Below are 23090 nucleotides of genomic sequence, written 5' to 3'. Positions count from 1 at the left end.
TTATGAACTAGCTTGCTATACTATCTTGGACGCCAAAAGCAGACATTTTAAAAACAAGCCTTAATCTGCACCTGTATCTACAAAGTGTCAGAAAGTCACTCAGGACTCTGCTTGTTTAAACAAAATACCCTAAAATATTAATATTTCTTTCCCTATGAAAATAGGTCAGACCTAAGCGTAAAATTATTCATGAGAAAACAATGCATGACTTCATTTTCAACTAATTGCTGTGGTTTTGCAAATTGACCAAAAGCATTTCTGTACTTCTGTGAACAAAGGACGAGTTGTTCGCATTGCTTTTACAACTTCCCTATCCAAAAAGTTTCCAAATTAAATCATGTGGTTGCTTCAGACGTATTTCACCATTATTGCTTTCAGTTATTGAAACTCAAAGGAACTTTTGATCTGACAGATCTCATTAAACAATAGGTGAAAAAGTGAAATGCACAAAGGCAGTATTAAGTAATACCTTTTTTGTTGTTGACTTATTTCTCACAACTCTGGCTCCTACATGGAGTCTCTAGACCAGAATTTTCCTGCATGTTGACAAGTTGTTCAGTTCCATTTAAAACCTTTATTAACAAATCTGAATAAACATATGAAATATATCAGGTCCTTTTCTGAAGTGCATTAAACTCATCCAGTCTGATCACAACCCATAGCAAAGTGTTTAACCTGCATACATCTTGTATGTTATTACTCAGGGAATATTGTGAGTAGTTATTTATTTATTTAAAGCATTTTTTTTTTCTGTTCTTCAAGCCAAAACATAGTTCCTAGATCCAGCTTACCAATGTCAGTGTTAAGACAGTCCCTGCCCTCAGAATTAGAATCTAAAAAGACATAGTGAAAAGAAAAATGAGATGAGGATGGAGAAAAATTGACATATAACGCAATCAGATATCAATGCCAATTTTTCATTTGTAAAATAAGAAAATAAAAAGCCAACAAAAACATTGGGGATGTTAGCTGGTGGGCAATTAGTAGTTCAAAAAGGCTTTGATAATAGAATTATCATACTGAGCATGTTATTTTTCTAGAAAAAGAGGTGCAGTAACTCACCATGAACACCTCCCTTATTCTCTTTTAATGGCAATGGTGCCCACATGAGAGGTGCTGGAACTGAGTTCCTGCGAGCTGTTGCTGGAAAAAAATCCTGATACTAAGGCTGATGACTAAACATAATGTATTTAAATTGATAGTTCTAAATAGTTCTATTAATATGGGATAGATGAAATTATTACATCTGTAAAACTTATTTAACAAAACTTATTTAATGCAGAATTATAAACAAAAAATGTTGGTAAAAACAACAGAAGACTCAAGCCAAAGTCAAATGATGTGGTAGAATACATTCACTTCTACCAGTAGTGAATGTCATCAAAACTACAGTGGCAGAGAAAATCACACACTGAAAATAACTCTAGTAGGAAGTTAAAATTAGTATGTATCTTCAAAGTTTGTAAAAACTATAAAATTGTTCAGTCCACACCTTAGAAAGTATATGTTGTATTTTTACTTCCAAGAAATACCAGTGAGAAACCCATACCAAGCAGGAAGTCAACCAAGACTTGATTGTAACTTATGAATCACTTAAATTTAAGACTCTCCATGCCTCCACCCATAACTATGGCTCCTATCCAGTAGAAGTTCCACCAACTCCAATGAACTTTAATGTGAATGTGAATACACTAATTATAGTTTTTCTTCTCTTTTTTACTCGTATATTCTCCACTCTTACTTTGCCTTTTCTTTCTTGTATGCATGCATACATCTCCTATAAGCCCATAATAAAACTGTAGTGTCAGCTAATCCTAAAGCCATATAACCTGTTTCCCATTGATCAAAATTCTACACTTTTGACCCACATTCAGTATGGTCAGTATAAGTTCAGAATAAAGTAATCTGATTTCCTGAACTATATATTTTTACTAGAGGTCAGTTTAGACCACTTTAATGTATTCAGGTGCTCTATGGGCACAAAGGGAAACTAAAAATGGAAATAAATGAATTGAACAATTTTGCTTATGGAAGCTCTTAGGCCAACAGAGTACATAAAGATAGAATTGCAAGGAAGGTGTAGACATAACACAAATCCAGAAACTCTTAATTAAAACTCATCTTAAAATGGATTAAAGCTATGACTATAACTTCAAATTCATCCCTCTGCCTAAACGCCAAATTTCTGATGAAATAAGAATGCATTTGCTTGCTTCCAAAACCCAACAGGCAATAGACAAAGTGGAGAATTTCATGTATCATGTGCACTGATCTGATAGCCTCAAGCTATTGTAAATGTACATGCTTTTCCATTCACATGGTGGCTTTAACAGGAAGAAAGAAGACTAGCTCATGCCATCAGCACCAATGGCTTGTGACATCTCAGCTATTGATGGTTTTCCCTTTCCAATCTTTCTTGCTTTCGTATTTTTAATTCATTTCACCTTGAGTAAATTGACAAAAGTGCAGTACATAAATGTAAAGTAAAAACTGCAATTTCCCAACAGGTTTCTGTTATAGCACTTTATCTGCAGCCTCTGTGCAACTTGCTAGTATGTTCTTGCCATGGCAGTATTATCCAAACATTGGATTTCTGCCTGCTTACAGCTGTCAAAGAACCCTGCTTTTCTCCAATGCAAACCCTACACCAAAGACTAAGCTGCAAAGACTACAGTGGTACCTCTGGATGCGAATGGGATCCGTTCCAGAGCCCCATTCCCATCCTGAGCATAACGCAACCCGCGTCTACACGTGCGCGGGTCGCGATTCACGGCTTCTGCACATGACGTCATTTTGAGTGTCTGCGCATGTGCGAGCGGCAAAACCCGGAAGTAACCCATTCTGTTATTTCCGGGTCGCCGCAGAACGCAACCTGGAAACGCTCAACCTGAATCGTCTTTAACCCGAGGTATGACTGTACTCAGTTACCTAGTGGTAACCCCCATTAAACAACCTCTTACTTCTGAGCAGACATGAATAGCATTGTACTGTAACTTTACTATACAGTGAATTCTTAATGAGAACCTGGTCATTTGCTCCTGTGCAGCAGGTGACATGCATAAGCCTCTTTCCAAAGTTTTATCATTTTACATTTGCCATTAACATCCACCCACACATACTGCACAGTAGTATTTTCAGAAAATAACTTCTAGGGAGTACCTAATCTCAATGAGCCCACCATATAAAAGATGTATACTGATTTCTAGGAAACAAAGAAGGGCAAACTAAAGAGGCTTCAAGGACTCGAAAATGAGACAGAAGCAGGAACAAGGGAAGCAGGAAGGGGAAGAAGAAGATCCTTAGGACTCCAAGGATTTCTCTTGCCTGGTGTCCAAATAACTCACTCATTAATCACAGCTCAAACTTCACTCACAGTTATGGACACTGAAAAGAATAACAAGCCAGATTGGCTTATCCCACAAAAATCAATTAGAAGGCCTTGAATATCCTTCTTCACAACTTACTTTCTAGGAGGGGTACAGACTGACTTCTTCTTCTTCTTCTTCTTCTTCTTCTTCTTCTTCTTCTTCTTCTTCCAGAAAGTTCAAAGTAACCCTGAAATCATTACCTAAAATGGTTCTGCAACAGTCTATAAGAATTCAGCCAATCTATGCCCATTTGGAAAATGATACTGATTATAAAGGGCCAGCATCAGTTTCACCAGATCTTCTTTTTTTTTATAGAGTTACTAGCCTGGTAGATCAGGGAGATAATGTGATCACAGCATCAACATTATTGCAGGCAAACTGTTAGATGGGTTTGTAGCTGGCTGAAGATGAACTGTTAGATGGTTTGTAGCTACATACTAAAGGGTACTCATCAGTGGCTCCTCATCAACTTAGAGGGAAGTGACATGGGTTCAGAGCTGGGTCAATAATTGTTCAACATCTTTATAAATGGATCAAGTCCAAAGGAGGGCAACAAAGATTAAAGATTCCAGAGGGCATCTGGAAAAAAAGTCCTGACTCTCAGCTCGGAATAGTGGCTTCTCTTTCATTTGAGGTTTTAAGCAGATGTTACATGACTGCCTATCAGGAATGCTACACTAGTGAATTTTCAGCCTCAACAGGTATTACAACTAAATAAAAATTCAAGCTCCCAACCCTTGAGTGTGTGTGTGAGAGGGGTGGGGGTGCGAGAAGATAAAGTTAGCTTGCACAGAATAAAGCAGTAATGCATTATGCTCAGCTGAATAAACAAATTGTCCTGGGTGGATATTATAGAACAGTATATACAAAGCAAGCTATCTTTAAGGCGATTCCATATCAAAACGAGGACAGATACTATTGTAAAACCCAATTTGACTAAAAAAGCTGGAGCCAAACAAGTTCTCTTCCGATAAATAGTCTGTATTGAGTCTCCTACTAGTGACAGATGAAGTCTAAAAGCAGTCTGGTATTCAGAGAATCAGTTTAATTACTGCCATCCTGATTTTATGAAATGTTCAGCTCGTAGCCCCAGTGGAACTGAAAGACAAAATGAACCCTGTTTCCTTGGTTTTAAGTCAGAATGGATAAGAGATGGAAGGATATACATGTATTTAAACAACCCATACTTAATAATGATTGTGGCAAGACACTGTTTATGTGAAGAATTTTAAAAACAAAACAAACTCAGAGTCTTGCTCATCATAGGCAGGGTTTAAGATCCACATTAAATGAATTGTAACACTGTTATTTGAAGACACTGAATGCAAACTGAGAATGCTGGAATAACGGGGTGATTTAGCATCTGGAAATGTTTTTAAAAGAAAATATCCACACACTAACATATATCTGAACAAAAAAGTTCTGCCTGAATACCAGCACTATTAGTGCTCCCTTATTCCACCACCCTTTCTTTTGTCATGTTTTTGGGAGGTGAGGGCACGGCACTGAGATTCCTTATCTATTTTATAAAGTGTCTGTTTTTATTGTATCATTGGTTACTGGACTATAAAGCTTTTTTAAAAAATTCCTCATGAAGATATTTTATACTTCTGCATTACAAAATTATGTCAGTAAAATCTTGTATTTCATCCTTGGCATCCCTAGGAGTAGGTGAAACACAAAGAAGCTCAGTTTCCTCGAGTACCACATGGGTTTAATCTTTGATTAATTGAACAAAAACTAAAAAAAACCCCAACCCAGACGTTATTTCTTTTAATCACAGGAAAGATAACTCTTCTGTGGCTTTACTGGTAAGAGAGCCAGCAGATGTCTGTCTGGTCTGGAGGGAATTTCCCTTTCTCAAGAGAAAACAGCTTAAATAGAAGAGGAACAACCATATGCTGACTATGCACTGCTTAACAGATGACGTAGACATGCATCCACTACAATGGTGAAAGGAGACTTTTAAATTAAATTTCATTTAACATGCAATGCAATCAGCTGAAAGCAATTTACATGCTGGATCCAAGTTAGGTCAGATGATTGTCATCTGAATTATCTGGACACAAAAACAGACAGCTAGCTTACTGAGCAATGTGACTGTTATAAAGATGATGAAATCAAAATGAGTGACCCTCAGTGTTCAAGGTCTTTTAGGGTTTATATTTTCTTGAGGGAAATGCCTGTATAAAGCTCTTAAACCATATTTTTTATCACCTAAGTGACAAGACCCTAAATAATCCTTTGCAATGCCAGCACAAATTCAGAAGAAGAAAAAAATGTTCAAGACAAATAAAAGAAAAGCCCTCAAGCACAATCTTAAATTAAAGAACCTAAAAAGAACTCTACCTACTCCAGCCTCCCCTTTGCCATACTGACCAGATGCCTCTGGGAAGATCACATGCAGGACATTAAGAGAGTAATCCATTCCCACTGTGGTTCTCCAGTAACTGACATTCCATCGAATTATCTCTGAACCTGGGGGTAGTATATAGATGTTATGACTAGCAGTCATTCACAGCCTTACCTTTCATGAATGTCTAATCCCATTTTCAAGTCATCTAGTCAATGGCCACCACTGCATCTTGTTGTAATCAATTCTATAGCTTGTACACTGCAAATACCTAGAGAGCACCTGGCTGGGGAAGACTTCATAGAATTATAGAATCATAGGATCATAGAGTTGGAAGGGACCCAATGGTCATCTAGTCCAACCCCCTGCAATGCAGGAATCACAGCTAAAGCATTCATGAGAGATGGCCATCCAACCTCTATTTAAAAACCTTCAAGGAAGGAGAGTCCACTACTCTTGTGAATGTTTGTTCCACTGCTGAACAGCTCTTACTGTCAGAAAGTTTTTCCGAATCTTTAGTCGAAATCAACCTGAAGCCATTGGTTAGAGTCCTACCCTCCAGAGCAGGAGAAAACAAACATGCTCCCTCCTCCATGTGACAGCCCTCAAGATATTTGAAGATGGCTATCATATCTCCTCTCAGTCTCCTATTTTCCAGGCTAAACATACCCAGCTCCTTCAAGCACTCCTCATAAGGCTTAGTTTCCAGACCCCTAATCATCTTGGTTACCTTCCTCTGCACACATTCCAGCTTGTCAACATCCTTCCTAAATTGTGGTGCCCAGTATTCCATGTTTGGTCTGACTAAGGCAGAATAGTGATACAATTACTTCCTTTGATCTGGACACTATACTTCCGTTGATGCAACCTAGAATAGCATTAGCATTTTTGCTGCTGCATTACACTGTTGACTCATGTTAAGCTTGTGGTCCACCAAGACCCCTAGATTTTTTCACATGTCCTGCTAATAAGCTGGATGTCCTCCCATGCTATATTTGTGCATCTCGTTCTTCCTGCCTAAGGGCAGATCCTTACATTTGTCCCTCCTGAAATTAATTTTGTTAGCTTGCACCCAGTTCTCCAATCTGTTATGGTCATTTTAAATTCTGATTCTGTCTTCTGTGGAATTAGCTACCCCTCCCAGTTTGGTGTCATCTGCAAATTTGATGAGCATACCCTCAATTCCTTTATCCAAGTCATTTATAAAGACATTGGACAACAATGAGCCTAGGACAGAACTCTCAAAGAACCCAACTGGTTAATGAAAAGGGACTTATCTTTGCAGAGGTGATTTTGACATGTACTTCTGTAGGTTGGATGATTTTACTTATTCTGGCAATGTTTTGGTCACTTTGTAAAATGAAGAGATGACAAAAGCAATTAACTTAGTAGCTCCTAAGTGCCATCTCCCACACTGTAAAGCTTGCTTGGGTCTTTGGTTTAGAAATCTCAAACCAATAAAACAGGTTAGGAGATAATTAGAGTGACAAAAGATGTGTCATTCAGACACAGATAAGAGTTCAGTATTAAGCCTGTAGATGGGATGAAGGTGAAGCAGTAATACTTTTTCTCCATCATCTGGAAATACATCAGTTGGGTCAGAACCTACTTCAGCTTGAGCCATGTGGAGTTGAGTTGGAGGCCAGATATTTACTAATCACCTTAAAGACAAAATCACTCACATTGGACTAGATGCCACATTTTTAAATGGGTAGGTCCAGAAAAGTGACCAGTGTTTCATCTATTGCATGAATTGCATGATTAGTCTCTATTGTTGGCACAACAGGAGGTGAACAAGGAACTTTGGGGGGGGGGGGGAGTCTGACCTATCTGTTGTAAGCACCTTTGCTGTCCGCAACTTATAATTTCTAGTAATGAGGGACTGTCTGCTGGCTTCAGGATATTATAAATGGCTTTTTGGCAGATGGGTGGTCCTGACTACTTCAAGGACATGTTTGCAAAGGCCACATCTGAATATAACTTCATTGGGCATTCTTTGGATTATAGTAACTACTGCCTAGTTACAAATGTCTCTTTCTTGGGCAAGGTTTTGCAGTGAGAGTTTGCCAGTCAACTAGGCAGTGAACATAAAATAGGACATGATAGCCAGACAATGAGCCTTTTTTTGGGGGGGGGGGGGACATGCACTAGAGCAGGGATGTCCAACAGGCCGATAACAATCTACTGGTAGATCCCCGCAATGTTTCGGTAGGTCGCGGTCGATCTCTGGCTCCCTTTCCTCTGCGTTAGTAAATCTGACTCCTGCCCCGCCTCCTTGTCCCGCCCTCCATTGCTGTTTGAACTCAGGAAGGGAAGATGGAGTTCCCTGTGTGTGGCTGTTTTAATCCATAGCAATGTTTTTGTGTGTGAACTAACCCCTTGCCTTCCTCCCACTCCACAAAAAGCCTGCACCTTAACCCCCCAAAACAGTGCTTTCTTCCCAAAAAAGCTCAACAACTTTGAGCTGAACCCCTAAAAAACCGGGGGTAGATCACTGCCAGATTTTTATTCTGAAAGTAGATTGCAGTCTCTTGGGAGTTGGCCACCCCTGCACTAGAGACACATGGAGAAGAGTAATATGTATATATGTTTATCTGCTAATTCTAGAAGCCTTGGTGGCCCAGATGAGATAACTTGAGCATTTAGTTTTACTTAAGGCAGCTAGGACTAGTCAATCTACTGAGCTTTAGTTATGAGCTGAATGGAATGTAGCTGGCATGTAAAATAGACAAGTCTTCAATCACTTTGAGTAGAATTCAAGCAATTCAATTCACAATACTGTTTATGATGAGTTGTCTATACACATACTTTTGCATATCTTAACTGGAAACCAACCTTGGTGCCTCTTTAAGCATTGGATCAAAGCTGAAGGGATTCCTGGCTAGTTTTCTAGAGGGAGGAAGAAATGTCTAAGAAAACAGTACGGGCAATAATACTGTGTCAGGTCAAGGTGTAACAGAAGCCCAAGCATGTTCAGTAAGATTAATAGGACAACTTGGGGGGGGGGGAGAGAGCATATTTTGCAAAATGAGTTAGAAGAGCACACCATACACCAAGTTTCTGATTCTAATAAGATCATGGTTATGCCAAAGAAATCAGATAATGTTGGTGACTTGTGAGACCCTCACACAGTTAGTGTTATTGAACAAGTAGTTCATTATTTAAATCTGCCATATATAGCAGAGGGTCAGGGGAAATGAGAAAAAGCTGCCTCTTTTTTAATCAGTATCAGTGTAGCTGATGTAGTATCAATCAGTGGATAGTTGCAAAGAATGTGAAACCTGGTAAGAAACTATCCTCATCTCTCTCACCAAACTCCCATGGGAAAGATAGACAGACATTATCTTAATAATTAAACCTGCCTCCCATCATCTCCTAAGTGATCTTTTTTTATCTGGGGTCTCAGTCATAATTAGTTGATAGTAGTTAACTGTTTGGCAAACCCTGATAGCTTATCAATTAGCACGGTATAAGCCTTCAAATTAGAATCCACATGAGGAAGAGCACATTTCCACAATCAAGAGAGTACAAGACAGTCACACTAGCTGCACTGGAAACATATTCTGCTTCTGGCAGAACACCAACATTAGCACTTCAGAACAATACCAGTAAGAGGCTTGTTGGCACACGATTGTGCAAAGTTATTCACCAGCATCTGGTTATTATTAACACTCTGGTTCTGGTCTAGCCTCCTGGGCAGAATCAGGAACTGTTGAATCTGTCTCTGTCTTTAGCTCTACTTTAAATATCTACAGATAAGTTCTATATCCCCCAAGACAAGACTTGTTTCAAGGATTACATTCTAAATTTTAAAATACTCTTAAACCTAGCACCTAACTGAGCCTGTAATACAGCTAGAAAAGTACAAAAAAATACTAACCAAAAATCCTATGCAACAGAACACTACAGCAAATCAGTGCAGCTGGACTAGATTATGTACTCCACTTACTCATGCCAGGAGGAAAAGGAACTTGGTTGCTTTCTGTCTCTGGCGGCTTTGGGTAAAGTACTCAAAATATATGATACCCCCATTTATCTGGCATTTTCTTCCTTTTTTTACACAGCTGCAAGAATTTCAGCTATTTCAATGTAATAAACTCCAGACTAAGGTAAATAGCTTGGCTAGTGTCTCATCTCCTAAGTGTTAGTAGCAATATGAACCCTTTTGCATTCTGGACCAAACAATTAAAAAGGAAGAAAAAAGATTATGCTGTTTCACATACTGGCCCAAATTTCTGCTCAAACCTTTGTGAGTGACTCAGAGCCTTACTACACTTCAATCTTCCTACACAAATCCTTCCTAAACTAAAACACAACAATATATGACAAATACTGAATAAGCTTTATGCAAAATGAAATAAATAAATAAACAGAAAGAAGAAACTTAAATTTTCTATTTTGGTATGTGTGGAGCTGGCCATATGTAGTGTGTTCATGTACACATGGCACAGTTAATGGTTTTCTATACTTGGGGAAAGAGGTATCTATGGAAGGCAGTTGTGTCTATGAAAGGCTGGAATGTAAGAATCGTCACTGCAGAATTATAGGTCCTTCCTAGCTTTGGTTTTATTTTTGTGTCCTTTTGACTCTTATCCAATACAGTGCCAGCCTTGTTCCTTTCAAGGGCCCAGTGAGGAGGTGAACAACATTACACCCTCCATGAAAAATGCTGCTTGGGAACGGGAAAGAAAATTAGGAGAATTTTTTCTAGGTCCAAGGTATTTGTAACAAGTGTTCCAGTAAGCTAGACTTACAGTATCCTCTTCCAGGATAGTCCATTTAATTCCTCATGTTTTCACACACATCCTCAGTATGTTCAATCTTCATTGACTTGCTCCTCATGGGGGGCAGTGTCTAAGGATTTGTTATACTTCTGCAAACATTGGAGTTCGCTCACACCTGTGGATACCTCCCTTTTGTGTGTATGAATAGTGTGGGTCTGGCTACATAAAGACACACAGAGACAGAAGGTGTTTGCTACTAGTTTATAGGATTTCTTTTTGCCCTGTTTTCTGCTCATCCCAGAAAATCATCCCAGAATTAAACAGAAAACTTGAAAGCCTAGACTAAATCTTCTGTTAAATGACACTCAGTGATAATCTGTTGTGCTGCTGGCTAAAGTAGCAAATGACATTACTTGAAATCTCCAACATTTCTATGAATAGAAAAAGCTAATATAACCATATGCTTTTTTGAAATACTGTATATACTACCTTGCAAAACAGCAAGCTTATACAAAAAAAAATGTTATCTTATTGCACAGGAAGTAAGATTTTAAATGTCATCTCATTTTTAAAAGCCTTAAACAGGCATCTAGGAACTCAAGATACCAACTGCTCTTATAGCTGTAATACAGTAATACTCAGTTTACAGCAAATAGAAAATAGGAAAGTTTTTTTTAAAGTGCTTATGAACAGCTGTTCAGTTAAACCTTTTAATGCCTCAACAGCCTTTTAAATGCTATTGCTTCTAGGTACATCTTCAGAAAACCTATTTCCCCCATGCCTGAGGTTTGCTTCAAAAAGAAAAGTAAAAAAACTGCTTCGAAATCTACTCTAACAGATTAGAGTAGTGTTGTAATAAAAATTACCTTCACCCTAACCCAATTTTATTCTGTGTTGTCCCCATCTGTTGAAAAAGTGCTGCATGCATTCTCAAAACATAAAGTAAGTACTGCCAGATAAGATCACCAATTTGAGGAAGGAAGGCTTGTTACAGAAGCCACTTTTTCTCTATCCTGGTGACAGATGATTTAGTGCTGAATTTATTTATTTCATACAATTTATAATCTGGGAGGTAGTAAACAAACAAACAAAAAACTTCAAAGTGCTTTACAAAATGAATAAAACAGTAAAATTATCAGTAAAAAGGGTTAAAAACAACTATTTAAAACATTCAAAAATAATTAAAATGAACAATAAAAACAGATTAAAACACGTGTCACCATTCTACATATCTGAATGCCAAGCTAACAGCAGCTACCATTTGAGTAGTATGGAGATCTTTGTGCACAGTGCCAAATATGCACCCTGAAGCTAGTTTTGCAGGTCATGGCCAGAGGATGCAAGTCACACTCAACTATAGTGAATGAATGATCATCTGCTGTTTTTGTGGCCCAGAGTGACACCATATAGTCTCTTATCGATGTCCTATTAATCTTGGTACTTTCTGAGCAAAGAGCTTTTAAAACACAGCTCTCCTCAAGACTGTATGTTAAGGATAGTGATTCTATTTGAAAATATGAGGATTACATGATTGCATTGGGTAAGAAGTTACACAACAACAATAATTTTTACTAAGAAAACAGACTAACAGACTAAACATGACTGATGTGGGGAAAAGTCTTTAGGAGGTAATCATAAATCTCAACACTAAAATACTATTTATTGGAACTGTTTATTTCAGGGGTGACTAATCTGTGATCCTTCCATCAGGCTCAGTCATCTTGGCCAAGTGTCAAAAATGATGGGAAGTGCAGACCAGCAACATCTCTACTGTCCTATATCCTTCTGGTATACCTTATATGAATCATACTTTTCTTGGAAAGCCTGGAACAAATTTACATTCTGTTTAACCAAATTTATTAAAACAGTTGTCTGCTATGAACCAATCCATACTGTTCTAAGCAAGGCTGCCTAGGGTTAGCTACAATGAGTTTTTTGTTTTGTTTTAAAATATATATATTTAAAGCTTACTAATTTAACTTTTCCAACAAGCATCATTCTTTTAATACTAACAGTTTTAGGTGTATATTGAAAGAAAAACTTTTAAGAAATCTTAAAAGGCTGGCATGTTAGCACCCAAACAGCATTTGCTTTTCCTTATTTTGAATACAAAAAATGCAGTATGCTTTAAGTGTTTATGTCACTGCTAGATTCTTGTCTGGACTTAGGGAAGTAAGCAATGCTTCATCTCCCTGTGAAAACTGATCTCTATAGAGGAAAAATTGCCCTCCATAGTTTTGACAAGAACATGCCCTTTACCACATTACATAGGACCTTTAACTACCAGAGAACATGTCCCTGTAGATGGTAATCTGAACCTGGTTATATTCCGCAAAAACAAATAACACTGAATTAATTTAAGTACATTTCAAATAATCAAAAAGCTGGGTTCAGAAACTCAAGAAAAGAGCTGAGCAGATTTCAGTAGTAATATGGCAGCTCTTAAGAGTGGGTTCTGCTTCCATACTATCATTGTCTTTGCTAGCGGAAAATGTTTTAGGAGTTGGCTGCATGCCCCATCAACTTCCATCAACTTAAAGCCACATCTGGCTGTGAGTCTGACAGGTAACCTAAGAAAAGTTTACTAAAAACAAATGTGTACAACAAAATAGAAAGAACAGCAGCTAAAATTCCTTGCAGGAATACAGAACAGTGTTTATTGAGCATCAAAGAATTACAGCTTCTATGTTCTGCTTATGATTTTGTTCTGTTTTCCAAAACCATATATTACATATAATGTTAGAGGTCACGTTTTATTTTCATTACTCTCCTTTAGTATAGTCAATGTTTTTAGCTTATCTCCGGTTAAGCTGCTTTCAGTATCCAAAATTTTCTAACCACTGTATCAGACACCAACAATACTTCTATTTTTCTGCCATTTCAATATTTATTTTTCTATATAGCTTTCCACAATGTGATTTATGATCAGTAAAATACATAAAAGATGCAACAATAAAATCCCATTTCATTCAACAATTAAAGTAAATTGTATACATATGGCCCAATTCTTCTAACCCAATATCAAGCATCATATTTCAATCTCCAAAGACCATTCTACAAGAGGTGTATCTTTAAAGCTAGTTTTAAAAAGGTTAGGATCTCTTTTTAACCAGTATTTCACTAAAACTATTTAGTCAGGTGGAAAATAAGCCTGACAATGTTGTAAACAAACAAACAAACAAACAAACAAACAGCAATATATAACTTCCTAATTAACAGTTCACTCAATACTCACTCATATAGCTCAGAATATGTAGCTGCAAATAAAAATACTGTCATAGAAATATATACAGTATAGGAAATAATTCCAGGGAAAAGGAATTGGAAAATGACAGAAGCAAAAGGAAAGCAGGCATCGCCAACTCTACTTGCCAATACAACAGGTCTCAGCATAGGTAGAAATACAGTACTCTTAATAACCTCCAAATAACTCTGTTTACATTGGACATTGAGGAAGACAAACAAGAGCTTTGCTCTCTTCTCCTAACTGCATTATAACAAGAAACTCCTTTCAGCCTTCTGTCCTTGGTTTGGAGAAGATAAGAAAACGGGGGGGGGGGGGGGTGGACCTTCCTGCATTTCTCACAATTTCCAAATGACTGGTTAAGTTATGAGACAACCCTGCCCACCACGTTTTCTGACAAGCACACAGGACTTTGGGAACGCAGTATTGTGAGCAGGTTTCAATAAGATTAAAAGACAGTGGTTGAGATTTATGCTGTTTCATATCTAAATCTCTCTGGGTTGTCTTCCAAGAACTGTCTGCATGCTGGAACGGAGGCAAACATTTCATTTCACTTATGCGGCAGTTTGAAAAAGCTTAGAAACAGCAATTGAGGAACACCCTTTACAAACTCTGTATTCCTGTAACGTGAAGTCCCTCCCTGTCTTCCATCCTTCCTTCTGTGCATGCCAGGAGACTTGGGGTTGTGGGAATAAACAAGGTGACCCATGGCAAGTAAACATCACAGATTTGAGCAGGAGAGCCTCATGGCTGGAAGCAGTTGTATGAAGGTGGGGAGAGAGACATTGCAAAGGCAAGAAGAGGGAACTGCAATACAACTGTAGGATCAAGGGGATAGTTTGGCAGACCAGAAAACAGGCACTGATACAGAGACTTAAAGACGGGAAAGGGGAATAAACAGACAAACAACAAGGAGCCTAAATAACTGCAGCAGAGTGCCTTTCTTTCACCGTAACTGGAAAAGTGCAATTTGTTCCTGTCAAAGCTCTTAAAAACTACAGCTTACAAGGCAACTGAATATCTACTATGCCAATAAACCACAACACTTCTCTCTTGAAAAACTCTCTCTTGCAGATATCCACTTCTCTTTTATGCTAAGTTCCATTCCTTCTTTGCCCTTTACTTGGCTTCTGTGTGTGTGTTTGAGAGAGAAGGGGGGATGCCTCTGATTGCATCATCACTATTCTTCCACTGGAATGACATAGTGCTAATGTTTTTAATAAATATCTAATTCTTACCATTAAGCCTCTTGTATTTCTGATCAAGAGGGCTCATTTTGAGGGTAATAAGTGCACTTAAAAACTGAGAAGTGGAATGGCAGTAATAATACTTCAGCACTGATTTAGTCCTTAATCAAATCTGATGCCATTTAATAGAGAACAAGTATATTCACATATTAGGCATTTTAGATACTGAACTAAACACACAACAAAACTAAACAAACAACAAAATTCCCAGAGTATAAAGAAACCAACATACAACTACATCTACCATGTACCAAAACTGATAATTTTACAATACGACCCTAAAATCTACCACAAAATACCCAATCAGTACTGCACATGCATTTTAAAAAACTTTGTGTACCAATTCATATAGCTCTGCAGACAAGGGGGGGGGGGGTCAAACATTTTCTCAGGCACTTCCTGTACAAGGTTTGAAGTACATTTAAACAGAATCATTCTAACTAACTGACACTGAAAAGCTGGGAACATGCCCAATTTTAGCATTGTTTATCCTGCATGAAGGCAATGGGGAAGTTTTTATTTCTGCTAATGCTTCAGAAAGACATTTCTGTTTAGTATTCTTTACCAATTGCACAACTCCAAGCATATTTCATATCTGCTGATCAATAGTGCACACTTGTGTGGAGAACATGCCATAGTGAATGTAAGTAAACTGTAGGCCTCTAGTACACTTAGCAAGTTCTGTTAAATATTGTAACAGAGTGTCAACGTGAGCACACTAAAATGAATGACAAGACATGTGGCTGCAACACCCCTCAGTAGATGCAAGAGTGTGCAAGGATAACCTCACAGCATTTTGTAACTAATTGAAACCATTTTTTACTCATTAAAACACTTAAGAAATGTGTCATTACATTTTTTTTCTCCCCTTTGCTTAGCTCAGAATTGCTCAGTGCCATATGTACTGTTGAATACAATTAGCTTATTGACCATATAGTCAAAACAAAAGCAGATATTCTAATTTACTTAGTCATATTCATAATCTCCTTGTGTGAATATAAACATTATATACAAGTGTTAGTAGAATGCTAATGTTCTGCACTCAAACGTAACTAAATATCTTATTTGTATACACTGAGCTCAGACATGAAAAGCTAATGACCTCTGTATTTAAAATCCACGCAAGCAGCTGCTTCTAAGGTGGCTACCAGTGATGATAAAGAGGAGAAATACTTACTTGCTACTTCCAGCGATGCATTGTGGCTCACAGCTTCGCCAAGGTAATTCCTTGCTACACAGACATAGACTCCTTCATCAGGCCTGCTTTTGCGGCCATGAACTATTCGTAAGAAAAATAAAGATCCACTTGGCAGCAACATCCGATGAGAACGAGGATCATCTTTGTCTGTTTCAACCCTTTCTCCTCCTTTATACCATTCAATCGTTGGTGTTGGCCTGCCTTCAGCCTTACAGTTCAAAGTTGCTGGTTCTCCTTTAGAAACAATTAGATCCGAAGGATGTTCAACAATGCGAGGCGGGGAATCCTCTTGGCGAAGACGGGAACCTAAGGAGGATAAATGTGAATAAAAAAATTAAATTTCTACTTCTTGTTAAGATGTAATGGAAATGCTGTGGCTTGGATTTAAAATGGTGCACTTGGAAATCAACAAGTACTTCCTGGTTATTCTTATAGTTAGCTTGGTGTCATCTAGTTGGTTAAGATTTTATTACATTTATGGGCAATTATATGTTCTTCCAAGTTAGCATTTACAATATATTTATTGCTATTTAAAATGCTTGCCACTATGACCAGAGTTTTTAAAGCAGTTCACAGTAAACATTTAAAAGCAGTACAATACTTTAAGAATTAATTGGATGCTTGTAGTATTCCTGTAGTGTTAACATAAGATCAATACAATCATGAAATCAATGAAGTCAGTGAAAGTGAGGAAGCAATATATAAATACACATCTCCAAAAATCCAGTACATTTTGATCAAAGTACAGTGGTGCCTCACAAGACGAAATTAATTCGTTCCGCGAGTCTCTTCGTCTAGCGGTTTTTTCGTCTTGCGAAGCAACCCTATTAGCGGATTAGCGCTATTAGCGGTTTAGCGGCTATTAGCGGCAATTAGCGGCTATTAAAGGCTTAAGGGATTAGCGGATTAGCTGCTAAAAGGCTATTAGCGGTTTAGCGGCTTAGAAAAAGGGGGTGGGGAGCGAAAAAAAATCTCAAGACTCGCAAGACATTTTCGTCTTGCGAAGCAAGCCCATAGGAAAATTCGTCCTGCGAAGCGCATCGAAAAACGGAAAACCCTTTCGTCTAGTGGGTTTTCCGTCTTGCGAGGCATTCGTCTTGCGGGGTACCACTGAATCTTTTAATGAGTAATATCTTCAGCTGCCTCCTAAAGGAAAGATAATCATGGGTGATTTTAACTTCCAGAACAAAACTGGGGCATTATCACAAACTGGCTTCTGATTTTGTGACCCCACTGTTCTATACTCAGTCTGGCAGTCGTTTGACACCTTCCAGAAAGATGGATTGCATGAAGAGACTGCAAATGCTAGGTTCAAATATATAAAATGCAGATTTTCTTCATGCATAAAGTGGGGCGGGGTGAGAGACAAAACACAAGGAACTGCCTGTGAATATATTTCCACCTAAGTGCTGTAATAAAGTCACTCTTATCTGAAACATTCCATAAAATTCCTTAAATTGTAGTGTGCTGTATTTTTCATGAAGAGAAGAGTGGCACATAGAACACATTAACCACAAATTTGATGACAGCCGCCAGAGGGGATGTAACAGCTTTGACATCTGAGTAATCTTTTTCCACAGCTATACTTTTAATTTCTATCCTTATAGTCAAGTTATTTAAGTTCCAATTTGTGTTTTATTTAGTAGAAGCAACTTTATGTATCAACATAAATCTTACAAAGGGCACAAATCCTGTAATTTTCTTGTCAGAAATCTGTCCCAGAAGGGTTAGTTGGTGAACACAGAAACACAATACTTATTAGTTACATACTTTATCTACAAAGAACCCACATTTCTCCTTCTAAAAGCTGATAATCACTGCAATACAGGAAACTAACAAACTTGCACAACCTGCTTTAGTATAAATTTCACATCTCAGACTGAAAGATATTCAGTCTTTCAGCCAAATATTCAGCGCCTTTGGTTAAAAGAGCAATTACTGTGTACATAACACTGATCGACTTCACACAATTCATTTGCAAACTAATACCAAGATTCTGACAAAATTTAATTTCCTCAGTTGGTTTTTAAATACAAAGGGGTTGTATAGAGAGCAGGTGCAACAGACTGGTTGGAAGCACGACATGCGAGCCAGAAAATCTTTGGTTCAGGTGAGCCCAGATATGAACAGACCAGATAGTGCACTAGGTGTGAAAATACTGGAGTGCACTAGGAAGTAAGCAAATACTTGGAAGCACATCTTGTTTTTAAAAATTATCACTATCACTTTTTCGATTCAAACAAAGGCAAAAGCTGCAATTATATTATTCATGGCAATTGGTGGTATCAAAATAAATCATACCACAATTTAAATCAATGGGCTTAATTCCACGTTTCCAAATCATTTCATCTACAAGTGCTTTCTGACAGAAATAACTACTGTACAGTAAAAAACATTCATATCTTCTTATATGACTGGGAAGCTGCCTAACAGATGTACATAAGTAGAATAAACTCTGAAGTAGTATGGGATGCCCTAAATGTTTTTTTTAATGCACTTGGAAGTGATAGTTGCAACCAAAGCTCTGCCTCTTTTCAGTGTAACTGGTATACATTCACTTTCTTGATAAATTATGCAGCTTCTCCTTACATGCATACAGACATGCATTTGTTTAAGAAAGATTTTTTAAATAAATCTGTAACTGTAATCTCATTCTATTTTCCTGGAAAGGTAAGTGAAATGTCAGAACTGTCTATATGTTCTTAAAGTTATTTATTAACAGGATATGAAACCCAGTTCAGGAAACACCAGGGATACAGAAGGTCAGCTGCTTCCAAGGTTTACACAATGTATAATGCCCAATTGAAAGTCTTGTTAACCACTTATGGCCACATGAATCTACTGTGAATATTTAATATTTTAAGAATTGTTAACATCAGACATTCCTAACACCACCACACAGCCAGCTTTTAACAACAATAAGAATGGGCTGCATAGTGTAAGATGGGCACTTACTAGTTTAACCAGATTGTTTAATCCAAAATAATTAGGGTCCTCCCAAAAAACAAATTAGAATAAGCAATTAATATACATTATATTAAATGGAAGAATAATAGGTAGTATGGTGGTGTGAATCTTTCCTGTCCGTCTTAAAGTTAAAATTCCGATTTTGAACTTCTAAAACAAACTGTTCATCATTCTGTCTATATATCGAAGAATAAATTCCCCAAACTAGTATTTCGAAGAGGGGAAAGTTAGCTTTATGATCTGTCATGTCTAAAAATGAAATGTCTCTTGAAAGTGTAGAAAACTCCGGGTAAATTACGCAAGAAGTAATTGTGCTATGGAATTGTGCTTGCACAAACAAGATTTGTTTAGGGATGTATAATAGAGCTAAAGTATTGAACCAAAAAGAAAACAACAACATGTTTTTATACCTATAATCACCTGCTATAACCAATAAATTAAGCAGTAAGGATTAGCCCAATGTGAAAGGTCCATTATCTGTATAGCTACGCATTATAGTAGTTACCAACCATATATAATCCTAGGCAAAAAGCAAAGATACATCTAGAACATATACAGCATGCAATTTTTTTTTTTCAGGGAGTGATTGTATCCTTTTAGTGTTGTTGAGAGCTGTAGGGAATGTGTTTTTTTTAAAGTATGCACATTTATTTCCTACATTTATATCTCCAGGGTAGTATAAGGGAGGATTACCCCCATTTTATCTACACAACAATCCTGTGAGGTAGGTTAGCCTGTGAGCATATGGAGAAATATGAAGTTAGTTCAGGCACAGGGATCTGTCCTACATGAAGTCAGATGCAAAACAATTCGGTCAGCCTTTCTATAATTTCATTTGTTCTCCTTCAGCACACCTTTGACTCCCTAGTTTTCTAGAAGTTCAACCGCCTTCCGGGTCAGTTTTCGCCTACTAATGTATTTAAACATTTTTTGTTGATGATCTGTGTTTTTCCAATGTGTTCCTTGAATTATTTTTACTTATTGTCGTATCTTTTTTTGGCCAAAGTTTGTTTCCCCCTCATTTGGACAAGTGTTCAATTTTTTGAAGACAGCCTTCTTACTCCTTTTAAGCTTCCTTGACTCTGTTTATAAATCACACTGGTATTCTCTGTGTCCTACTTTTAAAACTTCTCCCGTGTCAGGACTGTTGTCTCCATATGAACCAACTTACAAGCAGATTGGGGGCACTGGTGTCGAATCTGTGTTGGGTCTCACACCCATGTGTGAGCATCCCAAGCTCTGGCTTCTTCTCCTCCTGCAGCTGCCAGGGAGAAAGGTCCTGGCTCCCACTGACGTTGCACCAACCACACTGCGTTCCGAGTGTCACACGCCCAGAGTGCTACACACACTGACTGAGCTCCCTGAGTACTATGCACGTTGAGCATAGTGTGCCTCGAGTGCCACACATGTCAAGCACCCTAAGCACCATGCACTGCACGCACAACGTTGGGAAGAGCCAGGACATCTTTCCCCAGCAGTTGCAGTTGCAGGAGGAGGAGAAGTCTGCCATGGAAGCCACAACTCCGGGCTCTGCTACCTCTGTCCCCCCTCTGCCAAATAATTATTCAGGGCCCCTTGTTGTTTCAAAATAATCTGCACAACAGAATCTTGCTATGTGTGCAAAAATAGCCACATTTTTTTAAATATAACAGTCTATATAATTGATTAAGTTTTGCTTTTTACATGTTAATATATGGACAAAGGCATTGGTTCTTATACTGCAATCCTCATGGAACATGAAGCAGTGCACCCAGATATCTTATGCTACTCAGCTTCAAAAGTGTCATATACACTTTGGGGAGAAAGGACTTTCAAATCTACATAAATTGCTGGATTTCAGAGAGCCAGCATGATGTAGGAACCACTGGATCTACCAAGCTCAGTACTGTCAACACTAACCAGCAATAGATCCCTCAGCATCTAAGATGGGAGTGTTTACCAAACATACCTGAAGACATCAGGGATTGAATCTGGAACTTTTTCTATGCAAAGCATGTTGGATTTAGTATAGAGAGATATTGGCGCAATGCCTGGCATAGTCTCAGAGTTCACCATCACTCCCATTCAACCTGCCTCTCACTTTAGGACATTTGTTGTAAAATGATTACAACAGTGTGAAAACTTAAATTAGCTTTCAGTTAAGTTTACAAACTTACCTGGACATACTTCTGAACAGATATACATAGGTCTCACAGTTAGAGAAATAGATCACTAGTACAATGCATACCTAATGTGCTATGGTAAAATATAAAATAAAAGCAGTAAAATATAGTATGAAGCACAACTTATGAATTCCTTTTCAGAAGGTTCCTCAAGAACCTGTCATGCATCTTTGGGCAGTGCTTGTGTTTTCTTGTTTGACATACTCAAACATCCACTGAAGCTTTTAAAAACTAATGCATAATAGTCAGAGTCAAAGATGATAGTTGAAGAGCTTTGGTTTGTGTGAGTTATTAGCTTCTATGACAAAAAGTACCAAGGCAGAATTTTAGGGGTAATTTTGTAAAGACATTTATACTTTCAAAAAACAAAATATTTCAAACAGCCTTTTAAAGGATTAGTAACAAATCCCTGAAGGAATGCAGTCAACCTCAGTCATATTGAAACCTTAAAGTCAACTTTCCCAACATTCATGAAGCATTAGTGAGCACCAGGTTAATGAGGCACAAAAAGAATAAAAGGTGTGATGCTTTCACAGGTAAATCAACATAACCACACCCAAAGAGACTTTGTAATCAAAATTTAGCTGCTTCTGGGGATCACTTGGAATGGGAACTGCAGAAATGAAATTTTTCTTTCACTCGTTTGCTCCTCTAGCAGTTTGGCTTAGTGCATTTTTTTTTTAATTTAAACAAAATTTCTGTTTAATTTTTAATTATTAATTTCTCTAAGGAGAAGTATATTTTCAATCAAATAGGAAGGCATGAAATAAAGATTTGGATCTCAGCAGTAACACTAGGACTTATATTAGACAGACTTGAAAGAAGAAAGCACATTAAATGCTATATTTAGAATTTGATTTGGGGAAAGGGAATGCCTTTCAGTGTATTGGAAGGCTGCAGAACAGGGTAATGCTGACAGATTGTTTTGCACATTAGTTTAGAGATAAATTTCAAACATTGAGTATTCTGAAATCTGAGAAGGCCCAGAGTAAAAAAAAAAAAAACTAAAGAGAATTGGAGGACATGTTCATTTTAAAATAATTAAATCTTTATCATAAGCTGCTGCCATATTAAAGTGGAAACGATAAGCTCAACTGAGACAAATTTTAGTTGCATATAATCATTAAGTTTCCTTATACATCTAATGCACAAGTATATCACTTCTTTTTTAATTTAAAAGAAGTCATTTTGTTTTAATATGTTGGTAGGAAAGTCATTTTATTTTAACTTGCTGGTAGCAAAACTAAAATGTTGTTGTTAACTCTAATTTCCTGATCAACATTTTTTTTAATATGTAATAGTAGTGTAGGGCACAAGGAGAAGGGGATTACAGAGGACAAGATGGTTGGACAGTGTTCTCGAAGCTACGAACATGAGTTTGACCAAACTGTTGGAGGCAGTGGAAGACAGGAGTGCCTGGCGTGCTCTGGTCCATGGGGTCACGAAGAGTCGGACACAACTAAATGACTAAACAACAACAACAAACAGTTGTTAGAATGCCAGAATAAGGGCAGGTTGAAAAAGTTAACTGGGTATTGTCAGCTTCATGAAACCAACATCATTTATTTATTGATAAGATGGTGAAATAATTTGATTCCTTCCTCTGGGGAGCTTAGACTAACATGTGACTCCCCATTTGTATCTTCATAAACTGAAAAGCACCAGCTAATATGGTACAGTGGTGCCTCGCAAGACGAAAAGAATCCGTTCCGTGAGTCTCTTCATCTAGCGGTTTTTTTGTCTTGCGAAGCAAGCCCATTAGCGGATTAGCGGATAGCGCAATTAGCGGTTTAGCGGCTATTAAAGGCTTAAGGGATTAGCGGATTA

The 23090-nt window shown here is 37.7% G+C and overlaps 1 protein-coding gene across 4 annotated transcripts in view; it reads right to left on the bottom strand.

Annotated features, from left to right (window-relative positions):
• Window positions 1–23090, bottom strand: part of ROBO1 (roundabout guidance receptor 1) — a 564053-nt gene that overhangs the window by 202394 nt on the left and 338569 nt on the right. For all 4 annotated transcript variants that reach the window (XM_083439173.1, XM_083439174.1, XM_083439175.1 and 1 more), the window contains one exon: window positions 16114–16440. In XM_083439173.1, the coding sequence (XP_083295299.1) occupies window positions 16114–16440 (327 nt within the window). The remainder of the gene's footprint in view (window positions 1–16113; window positions 16441–23090) is intronic.

Source organism: Podarcis tiliguerta, assembly GCF_965153285.1.
Source record: "Podarcis tiliguerta genome assembly, chromosome: 4".
NCBI lineage: Eukaryota > Metazoa > Chordata > Lepidosauria > Squamata > Lacertidae > Podarcis > Podarcis tiliguerta.
Note: the sequence above shows the minus strand (reverse complement) of the source record. Positions and strands in the feature narration are given on the sequence as shown.